The following is a 16,401-nucleotide window of genomic DNA, read 5'->3' as shown; positions in this document are numbered from 1 at the left end:
TTTTACCTCATGTATTGCCATACATCACTGACATTTTTAATCTCTCTCTGCGCTCTGGTATTTTTCCAGATAAGTGGAAAATAGCACACGTTCTTCCTCTCGCCAAGACTGACCCCGCCACTTCCGTTGACAATTTCCGACCTATTAGTATTCTTCCCGCGCTATCCAAAGCATTAGAATACACTGCTCACGACCAAATCAGCCGACATACAAATGAAGTTCTGGCTCCGTTTCAGTCGGGATTTAGACCTAATCACAGCACTAGCACCGCCATGACTCACATAACCGACGACGTCAGACAAGCTATGGACTGCAGACAGGCGACAGTTTTAGTTTTATTGGACTACACGAAAGCTTTCCAGTCACTCGACCATGATATTCTCATTTCCAAGCTAAAATCATTTTTTAATTTCACCACCTCTGCAACCGACTGGGTCAAATCCTACTTAACTGGACGTAAACAAAGGGTGGTTTATGATGGCAAGTGCTCGGCGCTATCTGAGATCACTTGTGGCGTTCCGCAAGGAAGTGTACTCGGCCCTTTATTATTTTCTTTATACATTAATGACCTGCCAAATATCTTGAAACACTGCCGTTATCACCTGTATGCCGATGACCTCCAGTTGTACTATTCTGCACCCCCAGTAATGTTAAGCGATTGTATTTCCAAGGTTAATGAAGATATAGAGAGGATTGTTAACAGGTCGCTAGACAATGGCATGTATATTAACCCTAATAAAACACAAGCAATTTTGATTGCTTCCGATAAACTGAAACGTTACGTAGATCTTAACATTCTGCCTTCCATTCTTGTAGATTCGACTCACATTCCATTTTACCAAACTGTTAAAGATTTGGGAATTGTATTAGACGGAAATTTATCATGGTCACATCACACGAGTTCGGCGTGTAGAAAAGCTTTCGCATCTCTGTATTCTATAAGATGCATGGGCAAGTTCCTCCCCACCTCTATCAAGGCCAAACTATGTCAGTCCCTAGTTTTATGCCATTTAGATTATTGTGACGTAGCGTATTCCGGCTTAACAGGTGAGTCAGCTAGACGTCTGCAGAGTGTTCAAAATGCCTGCGTACGATACATTTTTAATTTAAAATATTGGGACCACTTATCACCTTATTTTCTCAAATTGGGGTGGCTACGTACTCAAGAAAGACGAACGCTGCACACTCTGATTTTACTTTACAAAGTTCTCAACCTCAAGTCACCTTCCTATCTCCTCTCTCGCTTCCAATTTCTTCACGAATTTCACGATCACGACACCAGATCACGCAGGTCCTCAGTTCTCTCTATCCCCGTCCACAGATCAAACTTCTTCTCCAACTTTCTCCATATCGGCTGTAAGACTATGGAATCAGTTGCCAGAAAGCACTAGAGCAGTAAGCTCCGTCGCTTCCTTTAGCAGAAGTGTTCGCCACTCTCTTCAGAGTAGTCGTTAGATCTTCTCCTGTCAAGCAGACTAAAAAGCATGTGCAAGTGAACGAATTCTTAAAATACCTTGCAGTTACTTAAATACAATTTTAAATTTTGCATTCTTTCATTCCATATTTAGTTTTTTGTGTATTATATATTTTGTATTTTGTGTGTTATATTCAGGGCTTTAAGACTTGTGTGTATGAGTATAATGTGTGTGTGTGTGTGGTGGACCTATGTGAAATGACTTAGTGTACTTTGTGTATAATATAATAATGTATAATTTTAAATGTATGGTTGAGTGGAAGAAAAGGCTTTGTACGGCCTTAACTCCGCCATTTAAAACAAGGCATTAATAAATAAATAAATGTTATGTGTACAATATTATATCATGTGGAGTTGCCTTGTAATCAAGGGGTCCCGGGTTTGATATCTGGTGGAGGCACATAGTGGTTCGGATCCCACTTTAAACTGTAGGTCCAGTCCTGATTAGCCTATCTGTGCATAAAGTGGACCTAAAACATCAACTCAACTCAGTATAATCTCGATTAAATATTGATTTCTGAAAAAATGATTTTGTGTTTTTTTTTTAAATATACTAGAAGCCATTTCAGATACACATGATAATTAAGTGGATTGCATTTCTGATCTCTAGTATTAAAATAATGTTTGGACTTCATGCATGTAAATATATTTAAGTTGAAATTTCATAAAGATTGCTGCACTGTTATTTTTGTTTCAGGATATGATTGAACGCTTTGTACACTGGAATGAAGATATTGGGGAGTGGCAGCTGAAGTGTGTTGCATACACAGGAAATAACATGAGGAAACAAGTTCCCATCGCAGAAGCTACACAAGACAAAGAGGTTTGTTGGGTACCTTTTATATTGTGACTACAGTGGAATCAGTGGCGTGCCCAGGATTTTTGGAGGAAAGGAATTACATGAACTTTTTAGTAGTTAATACTCCTCATTTTATCATATTTTCCTGCATCTGACATTCTTTTTATATATATATATATAATACAGGGCCAAAGGGGGGGGGGTTGTGACCCCCACCAATCCCTCCCGTGGGTATGCCACTGAGTGGAACTTTGGTTTTACATTCCTGAGGTTTGCATTTTCTGACTTTATACATTTTACATTTGTACTCCATATAATAGAACATGGTATAAAATCTCCAAGATTTTCCATTTCCTGTATTATAAGTTCTTTAGCTACGAGCATCTTCTAAACATAATTGATGTGTTGGCATACAGTGCTCAAATCGAAACTCCTAGGTAAGGTGGAGCAGGGGGTACTTACACAAAATGATCCTGAGATGTGGCACACCCCCCATTGAGCAGTAAGTATAGGAGTCTGAATTTTTATATACACTCAATTTTTGGCATCAAAAGTGCCAACTATTGCAGGTTACACTACAGCTATTGTGTTCTCATCCACTTAGTATGAGTATGTAAGCTCCTAAACACCATAATCACATCAGAGGAGTGAAAACAGTTATTGGAGTTTGTATTTTTGTGATCTTCAGTTATTTCGCTATGGGAAGAATCTGAAAATGTCTCATTGAAAGTTACGTATTGTGGGGAGAAATGTGTAAATGATCTTTAGGAAAAAGAGTGTAAGTGTTGTGATGTACAGTCCCGGACACTTCTGGGTTGTAATGATCCCATTGAAAGTCAATGGCATCATTACAAACCAGAAGTGTCCTTGACTGTACAATGAAAGATATGCCACTGGAGATATTGTACATAGAGTTAGATTTATCAGTCCTTTGTGTCAGGACTATTGAAGAAATTGGCAAAACTAAATGAATGTAAGGCAGCATATTTTTGGATATATTTTCACTCAGAAACATGGTTTCCACATACACTGACTTGAAATCAGCTTGGGGAAATGTACTTGGATGGCAAGTAATTAACAGTACTCACACAATTACAAGTTGACTTAGCAGTAAGGTGGTTATTTCATAAGGACTCAAGCTGATTCCTTTATCCTCTTAATTGGCGTATATGGTGATTGTCCTGATGATGAATTTTACTTAAACGTTGCTTTGAATAATTTATTTTATTCTTCTTCCAGCTCCTTGAACCAAATTTATCAAATGTCTACTTGTCATACACATCAGACAGAGTACTAAATGCCGTACGACCTCGTGGATCACGGGCAAAATCCAGCAGACCACGCGGCTCGACAGGTGTTAGGCCAAAATCTTCAAAGATACCAGTCTAGCTAAGAGTTTCTGTAAGTATAACTTACCAAATATAAATGCCATACCTGAGCTGATACCATTGTGTCAATATCAGCTGATATTGGTGGTGTCGGAATCTGAAATTCCTTAAATAGAGCACTGCTATGAGTCTGCTTTGTTTCTCATCTCACATGTCTGCCATTTGTGGTTTGCATTTGTTATTTTTTTTTAATCCCATGACCAAGGTGGATTGATTTAAGATTTAAATCAGGTGATTTTTTTCAAATATCACTGATTTAAATCACTTTAATAAATTTAAATAAATAATTTATAGAATAATGTGCAGAAGTATTTTGTAGATATCACAATATCTTTTAGTGAAAGTACATTAATCTCCTAATCATTTAACGGTGTTTATTAGGCTCTAAGAAAGGAAATAAAATACATGTACTGATTGTGTGAAGATCATATGAAGGAAAATATAAACACACATTTCTCTTGATTAAAAATTCAATAATTTTCATATGTAAAAATAGCAAACGTTTTGTTTAGAAAAGTATATAAAATACTAATGATGTTAAACCATAAATAGTGTCATTATCATTAAACTGTAAATAAACATGGCAGCTGATATTTTTTAAACTAAATCAGCTACAAAGACTATAAAAATATTTAAGTTCATATTTTAAGTTACACTTATAGAGCAGATCCAGAATGTTTATTATCACTGGAAGAAAAGTTACTGAAAATTATTATAGTTTCATTAACACACTCAACGAACATTTCCATAGTAGGTACAGTATCAGAAACAGAAAAAATGTTTATTTACATACAAATTTTATAATTGCTTTAATCGAACTGTTCAAATATTTTACACTGCCGTTAACTAAAAAGAGCCTTTCTATAAAAAAACATGTATCTATATGTGTGGTGCCAAAAAAACATACAAGCAATTTTAAATGTTTTTTTTTAAAAAGCAAAAAAAATCGATTTAAATAAAAAATCTGATTTGAATCACAGAGATCAACAAAAATGATTTTTTATATTAAAAATCATGGTTTTTATCCAACCTGCCCATGACACACTACTCATATTGATGTAGTCGTCACCTTAAACTTGCTGTGGCAGGATGTCTACCAGTCTGAAAAACCTGGAAATCATGGAAATGTCAGGGAATTTACTTTTTCTGGAAATTTCAGGGAAATGTGTGGTGTTTCTGCGATAATTAACATTTTTGTTTTGCATTCAAAGTAATAGGTCTTCTTGTATGTACGTATTGCTTGCATTCTAGAAGTATTTATCTTGTAGTTTACGGTTATTACAAGCATAAAAACACAGTTTTTCGTAGACTACAAGAGAAATAAATAATTCAAAGTAAGTTTTAGAAGACACGAAAATAAAACAAGCAAGAAATTTTATATTTGTTGTGGACAAACTATACTCCAGTTTGATATACTGAGTATTACCAGTAGTTAAAGTAGAAATTACATATTAAACACTCTATGAAAAGGTTATGTAGAAATCTACTGCAGTAAGTGGCTATTAGAAATTTCCACTTCCATGTTGCAGTTTTTGGGTTGAGTTTGATAGATATTGGAATTAATACAGATTACTAAATTTTACTATATTTATGTATTATTTATGATATATTTGTAATGATGTTTTATAAAAAATAATTCTTTGTTAACGATAAGTCAATCCTGCCATTATCACTTTTACATGTGAAGTGAATATTCTAAAAACTTGGTTAAGTGGTGTTCTGAGTGTGGTGTTAGCTAAAATATAGTGACGTTTTTGCACATGTTTACTTTCCCTAAAGACTTTGGTCTGGAAAATTTTCGTTCTTGGTCTGGAAAACTGGAAAAGTGAGGAAATTTTGTTTTAGCAAAATTGTAGACATCCTGTGTGAACACGTGGAGCAAAGCCATCAGCAGTTAGAAATTCAATCACGAAATGTTACTTATACTGCTCTGGGATTGGGCATTATGTGCCTCCATCTAAGAGCCATCCTCTGCATACAACTCTTTCTCTTACCTAAGAATTAAATTAGAGATTGTAAGGAATAAGTGAGTACTTGTAACAAGTCACAACTACCAACAATTGATCAGTTGTAGTCTGAGGCACTTGTTTCCATTCATTACTTGTATTGATTCATATTTAATTATTAATAATCATATATAATTATAATTAGAGCTGAACCGATACCTGGCTGAACATATGCCAATACTCTTACGATACTGGTGTTTGAACGTTGTAACAATTAAAACTTTTGTTCATAATATTTATAAATATTAATATATAAATATTTCATTGCAATTATACACATGGGAGTGGTTGTTACAGCATGCTATGACACCAGGGGCCCTGGGTTCAAATCCCAGTCTGGGCATGAGTGTTCTTTGTGAGTGTCCCATCATCAACTTCATCATATCACTCGTCCTCTTTGCAATTAGTCAAAAGTTGCCACAAAATGAATTAAAATGAACCAAATAAGTCAGTTGTTGCAATTATACAAGAAAAAAAATGTACTCACAAGTGGTTCTGATCTGCCATCCTAGTTACTTCTTAGAAGCTTCTTACCTTTTGGCTAATGTGTTATTTTTTTTATTTTCCTTTTTTTCCCCACAAAAAGCTGAAGATTGCCTAGGAGGTCTGATTTTGCAAAATGCTGACTGACACACTCATGAAATTCAAATATCCTGTTTTTGTTTATTATGAAATGGTAACAATATTAATTATGGGTGTACCAATGGGAAATTTTAACTTGTACTCATAAAACAGTAGCAAAATTTGCAGATACCAGTAACTGGTATTCTATTGATTCGATATAAATTTTCAAGTATTATACATAGATCTTAGACAGTTAATTCACTTCGTTAAATAATGTATTTAACTAGAAGTTTTTAATGGGTTTTGTTTTAGGAAAAGAAACTATATTTGAAAATATACAGTACTTGCAAAACGAGGGTATATAAATTATACCTCTCTGTTCTGTTTTGTGGCTAATCTGCAGTGGTTGATTTATGTTGAATTATTTGGACATTTAACCACTGTACTTGGTTTATTATATATAGGCATGAGACCGATTAGTCGGTACTCTATCGGTATCGGTCGATATACGAGGGTCACTATTTATATTTTGAGCCTTGGCAACACTGATTGAAGTTAGGTGCGATTTGACGTTTGCACGGAATCGTCTGGCATTATTGACCATAATGTACTTCAAATGTTTTGTCAATAGCTTCATTTGAGTTCTTTATGTTGCCTTGGAGAATGCGCGACAACAATAAAATTGAATTAACTCGTGAACATTTTCGTGCGATGATTTTTTACAATTTTCGACGTGGATTTATCAAGACAAGAGTGCATCGATCAACTTACTTCCACATTTGGCGATGAAGCCCCATCCTTTGCCACTGTGAAACGCTGGTATAACGAATTTAATCGTGGCCGCCATTCGCTCACCGACGAGATTCGCGAAGGTCGTCCAAAATCAGTTGTTGTTCAAGAAAACATTGATGCTGTGCAAAACCTAATACTGCAAGATCGTCATGTGACATACTGTGAGATTGAGGCAACCATAGGCATTAGTTCCACCAGCATATATAAAATATTACATGATCATTTAGCTGTGAGAAAGGTATGTTCTCGTTGGATCCCACACAATTTGACAAAAACTCAAAAAGACGCTCGCGTCAATTGGTGCAAACAAATGCTCAATAAATACAATTGTGGTGCTTCAAAAGACGTATATAAGATTGTAACAGGTGACGAATCATGGATATATGCATATGAGCCGGAACGTAAACAGCAGTCGACTGTATGGGTGTTTCAAGATGAACCCAATGCAACAAAAGTTGTTCGCGCTCGAAGCACATCGAAACAAATGGTCGCCTGTTTTTTCGGGAAAACTGGTCATGTGGCAACTGTGCCTTTAGAGGAACGTAGAACGATCAACTCTGAATGGTACACAATAATTTGTTTGCCAGAGGTCTTCGGTCAAATACAGAAAACAAACAAACGCCGTCGGATCATTCTTCATCAAGACAATGCCAGCTGTCACACATCTCGTCTAACAACCGACTTTATGAACAGTCAAAAAATCGAATTGATGGGTCATCCGCCGTACAGTCCTGATTTGGCACCCAATGACTTCTTCTTGTTCCCGAATGTCAAGAATAAATTGCGTGGACAACGATTTTCGTCGGCGGAAGACGCCGTTGATGCATTGAAAAACCATATTATGGAGGTGTCTCAAGAAGATTGGAAAAACTGCTTTGAAAAATGGTTCGAACGAATGCAAAAGTCTATTGACTATAAAGGAGAATACTTCGAAAAACAATAAAGCAGTTTTCAATGCCAAATTCCTGTTTATTCATTGTTAGGCTCAAAATATAAATAGTGACCCTCGTAGGCATATCAGTGTATCGGTAAAATTATCGATTTTTTTACCGATCCGATATATCAATAAATATCTGATAAATTAGTACAAAATTCTGCCATTTTGTTGAAATTTTTATGGATAATCTCCATGCTCTAATTTCTAAAAAAGTAAATGTCTAAATATGCAATTTCTCTTGCACTGCAGTCACATTGAATCAATTTATTAAGGAGGTCAATGAACCTTTCAGGTTCTTCAAGGACCACTTTTATATCGGATCAGTAGAGTATCGGTAAATTTAATATCGCTACTTTATTGGTATCGGCCGAAATTTCATATCGGCCCATCCCTAATTATATATATCAGCATTTCACATCTCTGTCTTCAGGATAGTTTATTTTTGCTATGCTGTGATATTGTCAGTAAACCCCAAGCACTTTTAGGGAGAGTTTCAGTATGAGCAGTCAGTGGAAAAAAAAATGCCTGGGAGGATTATTTAGCAGTGCCCAAGGCTCCACCTTGTGCAGTAGTCTGGCCAGGTAGAACTGCTTTGGTGGTGTGAATGTGAATTGTAATGAAATGACTGTAGAGAACAGAGTGCCAGGGAGGATTATAACTGTGGTGGCCCAGGCTTCACCATGTGAGAGTGAAATTTTGCCTTTTTATTTACCAAAAATATGTGCTTCTAGATATTGGTATTGGCCAAAATGTTGTATCAGTCCACCCCTAGAATAGGTAATCAACCAAGTACAGTAATCAAACAATTCAACATATCTGTCTGTTTCACAGCATCTGCAGATTGCAGCACAGTCTTTTGCAGAGGTTAAATACCCTGGAAATTTTGTAAAATTTACAATTTACATTTATTTTTTACCAGAGTTTTGTGAGAAAAATAAATTCTGTTGTTAAATAACATCTATTTAATGTTGTAAATATCTTATATTGTAGCACCAATGCCAAAAACCACGAATGTGCTAAATAGCATTTATATGTTTTTTGAAACTTTCCAATTGTCAGTGTTCAAATATTAAAACTGGTAAGAACATCGACATCACTATTAGTTCTAAGTAGTATCAGCTCATCCCTAGTAAAAATTAAAATTTTAAAGCTGTTTATATTGAAAACAATGAAGTGTTTTATCTTAGATGCATCTTACAGCCTGATGCAGTTAGCACTGTGCTTTCACCTAATTTACTCGTTTCACTGTAACCCCCACTTTTTCTTTAAAGATACGACACGAATGTTATGAAAAATAAAGCGTAAAGAGGAATGTATGTCTTAAGGTATGATCTTTTCTTTTTTAATATAAAATTTTCATTATTTTGAAACCAATGCCAGTGTTCAGGAAGTGTTTGATAGGTTACCATAGTTGAGTGTTTATTTTTACTCCCCATTCATTTACTTCTTACTTAAATGACCTACCTGCTTTTGCAGATTTATGGATTAAGAAATAACTATTTATACTTGATGTATGCTTCTAGTGACAGCAGGTTTCAGCATTTGTTGGCTACTACTGGCATGCATGTTTATAAGTGTATTTGAAATGAAGATGCTTGGAAGTGTACAGTAATGAATGAAGCATTCAAAACTGTAACTTACCTCCTCCCCCATTTTTCTCAAAGATTAGAACCTGGCACATTAATTTTTTCCCATAAATTTGTCACCCCACATTTTCAGTAAAATTTCCATCTCTACTTCACTAGCATAAGCATGGTGTAGAAATGTAATTAATCTAAGTAATGTTCAGTAATTGTTCTACAAATAATAAACTGAATATTGTCTCCATTTTCAGAAATATGGTGGAAATTCTAGTCAGCAGAAATCTGCACAGAATGCTGTTAAATGAATTGTATGACTTGTGTCTTAAACAGCACTACATCAAGTGCAATAGCAACATAAAGGTCTCACATTCAAATTGTAACAAGAAGCATTTTTATATTTCACGGAAAGTGCTAGTCGAATTCTCAAGTAATGAATATAAAAGGACTGGTAAATTCGCATTGGAGACAGAGATGACTTTGTACTACAGCATTAACAAGTGACTTGTAAAACAATGAAACTTTTTACAAGAATTGTATGCATGCTATTGATTTGAGTCACACTGAATAGTGCACCGATTGTATGGTTACTGCTTTACAATGTTGATGGAACGAAGTATATGTTTGTATAATAGGTACAAGGTGATTCTTATAGAACCGGCTTGACAAAATGAGCTGTAATATGAAATATACCATACAGATAATAACGTAATTTATACATGACATACCTTTGATAGTGTGCCATTGATGTTTCATTGTGATGAGAGCATGTGTTGAAAGTATCTGCCGTTTTCAAGAAGGCACACCTCCACTCACGTTTCCATATTCGCCGCGACTCGCTACCTGTCAGATCATCTGCACACTCAGCACGGCCCATGGATTATGTCATAATTGTGAACTGTTATATGTATCACCTGCAGCATTATTAGCAAATTCATCAGACCAGTTCTATAAGAATCACCCTGTATATTGACTAGCCATTAACAGGTCTGACAAAAAGTGCCTTGACAGAAGATAACATAAGCAATGATTGGAAATTTTCATCTAGCTTTCCATGCTCTAGTTTGTGCTATGTTGTATCAGTTTATAATAGATGTCTCCACTGTATAAGGTGTTTAAATGTAATATGCTGTGATATCCCCCCCTCATCTTCCCCACCTGTCTACAGTTACTTTTGTTGCATCCTGTATCACTGTGGAAGAATCCAGCAGGTACCTTTCTAATGTGATAACGTTGTTAGAGCCTCTGGCATGCCTCTGGCATATTGTAAAAGTGGGTGAAAGTCATGTGATTATTTTTTTTTGGTTGGTGCTACATTTTTTTTACCACCATTGTATTTAATTTTTGGAGGGAGTTGAACCAAAGAAAGTATAGTATGAAAGCAGTCAGATGCAGTGTTTGTGCAAGGATATGTTTCACTGTTACTTATCTATATGTGCAGCTACGCTTTTATTTGTAAATAAATGCATATATAGTTTTTTTTAAAAAAACTGCATTTTGCAGGATGAAAGCAACTTGTGGTTGGGAAATGATATAAAATTGATTCTAAAGTGAAAAATTATAAAACTGACAGAAATAACCATCTTTTTCTTCATCTTAGACTTTCTTTCACATGTCCTATCCAACTATTTATTTGTAGTTCTTTTTGTTGTTGCATTGTAAATATAGCCCATTAATAATTTGTTTTAGTACTGACCCATCACATTTCAAAAATGTTAAATTATGTTGAACATTTTTGTGGCATTTCTCCTTTTCAGTGGCAGAATCAAAGATGATAATATTAATGACAGAGCAAAATACAGCAGAATCCCAATTAATAAATAAATGCATGTATAGTTTTGTTTTTAAACAATGTGTTTTGTACGAAGAAAGCAGCTTGTGGTTGGGATATGATATAAAATTATTCTAAAGTGAAAAATTATAAAATTGAGAGAAATAACCATCTTTTTCTAGAGCAAAATACAGCAGAATCGCAATTTTACATTCCTGAATGTTACCTATTTCCCTTGTGATACACTCAATTTTTCCCAACTTCAATACAACAAATGCAAGAATTATTTCCTGAATTTTAAAAGTTTTCATGCACGTTAAGGTTTTTTCAGAGTTCCAGAAAAATGTTTCTTTTAAAATTTCATTGTATCAAAAATTTCTTCTTGTTCGGTGTTTCCTAATTCCTTTCATAATTTGTTACGTACTATCCATTCCAGCTCTCTTTCCTTTTTTTTGACAACCCCAGACATTTTGATCTCCTTGCCCGTTTTCCCCTCCCTGATGGAGTAATGTAACTTTAGTTTGGATGTTCATTGTAATTCTACCATGTTTTTTAAGCAGTGAATGGATTTCTACTACCAATCAAAATAAGAATGTGAACCTTTCAGTATATAGTGCATAATGTTGTACTTGAGAGACATGTCACATACAGTTATCTTGAATTGCAATGATTTTCAGTGTATATTAATGAACTGTCAGAAAAACACAACATGCGTACCAGATGAATAATCAAATACTCATTATTAAGACTTTCTAATTCAGTAGGTCTGAAAATCATCACGCATAAAAATCAATGAGAGTATAAAATTGCACATAATGTTTATATTTATGGACTCTTCACTCTAAAGTTTAAATGTAGAAATGCTGTTGTCGGTACATGCTATGTTTCTTGTAGTACATATTTGTTACATATATATGTATTTATATTACTATGCTGTAGTGCAAGGGCACCACCAGGAACTTTTGTAGAGGGTGGATTGTAGATATAAGATTCATTAAGGATGTAGTGCAATCAATAATAACAATTACAAATTAATAATTTATTATTTATATTCTTTGGGAAACTTTTTATACCAAAACTTCAGATGACCAAATCTCTTGAACAACTGTTTCCCTTCATTATTCAGATTGCAAACAATTGCTGCAGAAATACATTCATAGTCACACTCACATTTTGTTATGAGCAGGGCCCGGATTTTGATGACATTTCATCTTTTAACTGGTGCAACGTAGACATTACTAACTAGTACAGAAATCCTGAACACCCTCCTCAGGTTGGAGAAATGTAAATTTTTGGGGTAATTTTTTTACCATTTTTAATTTTTCGGTCATTTTTTAAAATTTTACATCATTTTTAGGCCATTTTTTAAAATTTTGCGTCATTTTTTTAAAAAAATTGTGTCATTGCATGCTGAAACACAGAAGTTCAACAATTTCTGAATTGTCTGAATGTTATCTTGCGGTACTTACTCTATGTTAACTACCTGCGCAACAAAGCCTGTCTGAAAATCACGAAATGCAACATTGTAGAGTTTCTTATTCATAGTCCGTACAACACACCATGGTGAAGAAGCAATTGTTAAATTGTTTGTCTTGGAAAATATATATATATATATATATACTATTTTCAATAAGCAGATTGAGTTTTGTACGAATTTTTGGGTCATTTTTCAAAGATTTTTAGGTTGTCAAAATCCGGGCCCTCGTTATGAGTTTCGAGCTCAATCAAGGGGAATCTGGGTTCGAACCTGTTGTCAAGAACTTAACATCATCGAAAGCTAAGTCGGTGGTATGTGTCCCATGATCATTTTTTATTTCTCAGAAAACATTTTCAAGACAACTGAATTTTTCCTTTAGTTATTCTGCTGGAATACTAAACTGAAATTCCAGGGAGATTAACTTGAGAGGCTACAGTCGTATTTATGGGTACTGTAGTCCACTAGTTTTACAAAGCATTAAATGAATTCACTCCATGCTTTCCTGTGCATAGTGATGTGCCATTATTAGAACTATTTGAAATGGATATTTATTTATTAAATCATAATTTGCATTTGTTACTGTCTTGTCTTTTTAGAAATGAACTATATATATATACATACGTATTTTGCATCAAAGATTTATTTGTTGTATGCTTGATATAATATGTAGTGTGCGTCTTTTATACAACTGTTGTCATGTAAAATAAGATTCATATTTTCTTTCAGTGTTTATATATTGGTGCTGCTTCACTTTGTAAAATTTTTATTCTTGTTGTTTATCTACTTGGTAAATGTTTGCACTCTTTTGCATTCAGTAAATTGAGCACAAGAAGCTCCAAATAATTTATTTCTAGCATGATCATGCATTGTTAAGAACAATTATCTCATTGTTAATATTTCATGGTATTGCATCTCTCTGAATTTTACAAATAGCAGGTTTGACATTCTATAAATTCTATAATGAACAGCCTTTTGTGAATGGTAGCAGTGAGTTACGAGAATCAACAGACAAATAAATTGTGTTTTTTCACAAGTTATACACAATTATATATTTGCATAAGAAGTGAACAAAATATTGAATATTTTACATTGCTTTCATCTCTGCATAAGTTGCTGTGTATAGTGGAAAAATCGATATGAAAGTCAACCATTCATACTTCTCGTGAAAATAAAGTAAGAACCTACTACAGTTATGCTATAAGTTTAATTATTTGCAGCTTTCTTGTAAAATTCCTTATTAATAAATGATGCATTTGACATACATAAAAATTAGAGATGAAGTTTTATTATTTTACACATTTCTACTAAGTCAGTACATCAATATCTGTGGATTAGATAGTAAATGGTAGCAGTGGAGGCTGGTGGTCTGGCTCGATGAATGTGCACTTCAGCCTCACATCCAGAAGTTATCCCTCCTCTCAATTACTCAAACATACACATACATTATGTTTTTGCATACGTAATGATGCTAAATGTAGTGGCAAATCTAGTTATGATCACCTTTCACTGATAATGACGCTATAGCAGGGTTGAAAAATTTTTAAAATATGAATTGTTTACAAATTTGAAATACCTGTATTTTTTTCCATCTATCATGAGAATGAGAGATATTATTGGGCCATGTAGATAATTCAGCATTATATGTAACCTGACAAAATCACTCAAAACAAAGAAATACTGATCTACAATATCAACATTATTGTCAATTTGCAAAATATTTTGTAAAAATTTCCATCCTTGGTCCGCTGATAATAGTGAACAAGGAGAATAATAATGTTCCATCAAACAAGATAGCTTATCTGACTACCACATGCAGAAAATCAATTGTAATTGTATAGCAGTTGTTGACAAAGACACTAAAGGCCTTATAATTTGGCACACACAGATGTACTACATAGGAATTTAGTGAAAATTGCAGACTTGACCAGGACTTAAAAAACCTGGGCCTCCAGTATACTATGCTATTGCTCTACCTGATTTACCTGTCAAATTGTCTGTCAATGATACCACAACCTTTGAAACACTGATGATATTGAGGGTGCCTAGTTTCTCCCAGCATGGAGCTGTATATTTGAGATCAGGATTTGAATTGGGGAGGGGGTGGCATTCTGTGCTGTTGCTATATCAACTGAGCTGCCAAGCCAAACCTTTTTTTTTGGGGGGGCAGAGATTCCTGACTGACAAACAAATGATTTGTCACTAAGCAATTCCATGATCATATAGACACCTGTCCTCAAGAGTTTTGTCAATTTTCATGTAATTTGATGCTACAAAAGGTGAAACTTTTACTTAAATATAGCTGTAGGCAGATTTCCATTAAGAATTTGAATAACTATTGGGGTGGTGCGAATGAAATGTCCGCTTTGACGTCTGGTGAGAAACTCACCTCAACAACACAACACAGGGATTGACTCAGGTCACGGGTCTAACGTCATAAACTCTGTATACGTCCAGCAAACAGGCTGGAGCACCCAGACAGTCAGGAGGCAGTGTGTTGCTGAACAGGGTCGTCTGAAAGTGCACCATGGAGAACACACAATTGCAAGTGATTTTTCTTTACGAATTCAAACTAGGATAGGACATTCTGCTCAGCAAGCCGCCAAAAACATTAACAGTGCATTTGGGCCAGGAATGGCAAATGAACGCACCATTCGCCTACTGGTTTGTCAAATTTAGTTCCGGTGACACAGTATTTCAAAATGAGCCCCGTGCCCATCAACCAACATCATGTTCGGATGAGCTCCTCAGGAACGCCGTGGAAGCAAACCTTCCGAAAAGTGTTCGTACTATTGCAGACGAGTTAGGCACTGTCGTTCGGCGGCTCCGTGCAATCGGTAAAGTGAAAAAGTTGGACTCATTGGTACCACATGATTTCACACCGGCCAACAAGACTGGAGGTGTGCAGTTCTTTGAGTGTATGGAATAACCGGGATGGTTTTCTGCATCGGATTGTCACTTCAGATGAAAAATGGATCTGCTATGACATTCGTAAATGATCAGGACAATGGTTGGATCATGATCAACGTCCAGGGTGGTTTCCGAAAACACCTCTTCACCCACGGAAGGTGTTGTTGCTGGTATGGTGGTCTATGGTGGGTGTGATCCATCATGTCTTTCTCAGGCGAGGTGAAACCATCAATGCAGATTGTTACAGTGCTGAACTCCATGAAATGCACCACAAACTTCTCTGCACGCATCCAGCAATGGTCCACAGACATGGTGTCCTCATGTTGCACAAAGGATGGTGCAGGCTCTCCATAAGTTGCAATATGAAACCCTTCCTCATCCAGCATATTTTCCCGACCTCTCCCCCACTGACTACCATCTCTTCTGGCATCTCGATCACTTCCTGACAGGGAAGACCTTCGCTGATGATTGGGTGTTGCAACATGCCGTTGAGGAGTTCTTTGCGTCACAGATTCCAGACTTCTTTCTCCATGGAATTCAATTGTTGGCTGAGCAATGGCAAAAGTGTGTGGCTGAAAACTGCGACTATTTTGATTAACCAGGTATTGTAGTTTTGATTTTTTTGGCCTTTGGCAATGACGCACCTGGGGCGGACATTTCATTCGCACCAACCCAATAGCTTTGATTCAGTTGGGGATAATAAAAT

The 16,401-nt window shown here is 35.4% G+C and overlaps 1 protein-coding gene across 3 annotated transcripts in view; it reads left to right on the top strand.

Annotated features, from left to right (window-relative positions):
- Window positions 1-14,060, top strand: part of Klp64D (kinesin-like protein 64D) — a 46,004-nt gene extending 31,944 nt beyond the window's left edge. For all 3 annotated transcript variants that reach the window (XM_083119207.1, XM_083119206.1, XM_083119208.1), the window contains 3 exons: window positions 2,172-2,297; window positions 3,513-3,674; window positions 9,795-14,060. In XM_083119207.1, coding sequence (XP_082975333.1) covers window positions 2,172-2,297; window positions 3,513-3,662 — 276 coding nt within the window. In that variant the 3' untranslated portion in view covers window positions 3,663-3,674; window positions 9,795-14,060. The remainder of the gene's footprint in view (window positions 1-2,171; window positions 2,298-3,512; window positions 3,675-9,794) is intronic.
- Window positions 14,061-16,401: the final 2,341 nt, after the last annotated feature.

This window comes from Lepisma saccharinum, chromosome 3 (assembly GCF_977018435.1).
Source record: "Lepisma saccharinum chromosome 3, izLepSacc3.1, whole genome shotgun sequence".
Lineage (NCBI taxonomy): Eukaryota > Metazoa > Arthropoda > Insecta > Zygentoma > Lepismatidae > Lepisma > Lepisma saccharinum.
Note: the sequence above shows the minus strand (reverse complement) of the source record. Positions and strands in the feature narration are given on the sequence as shown.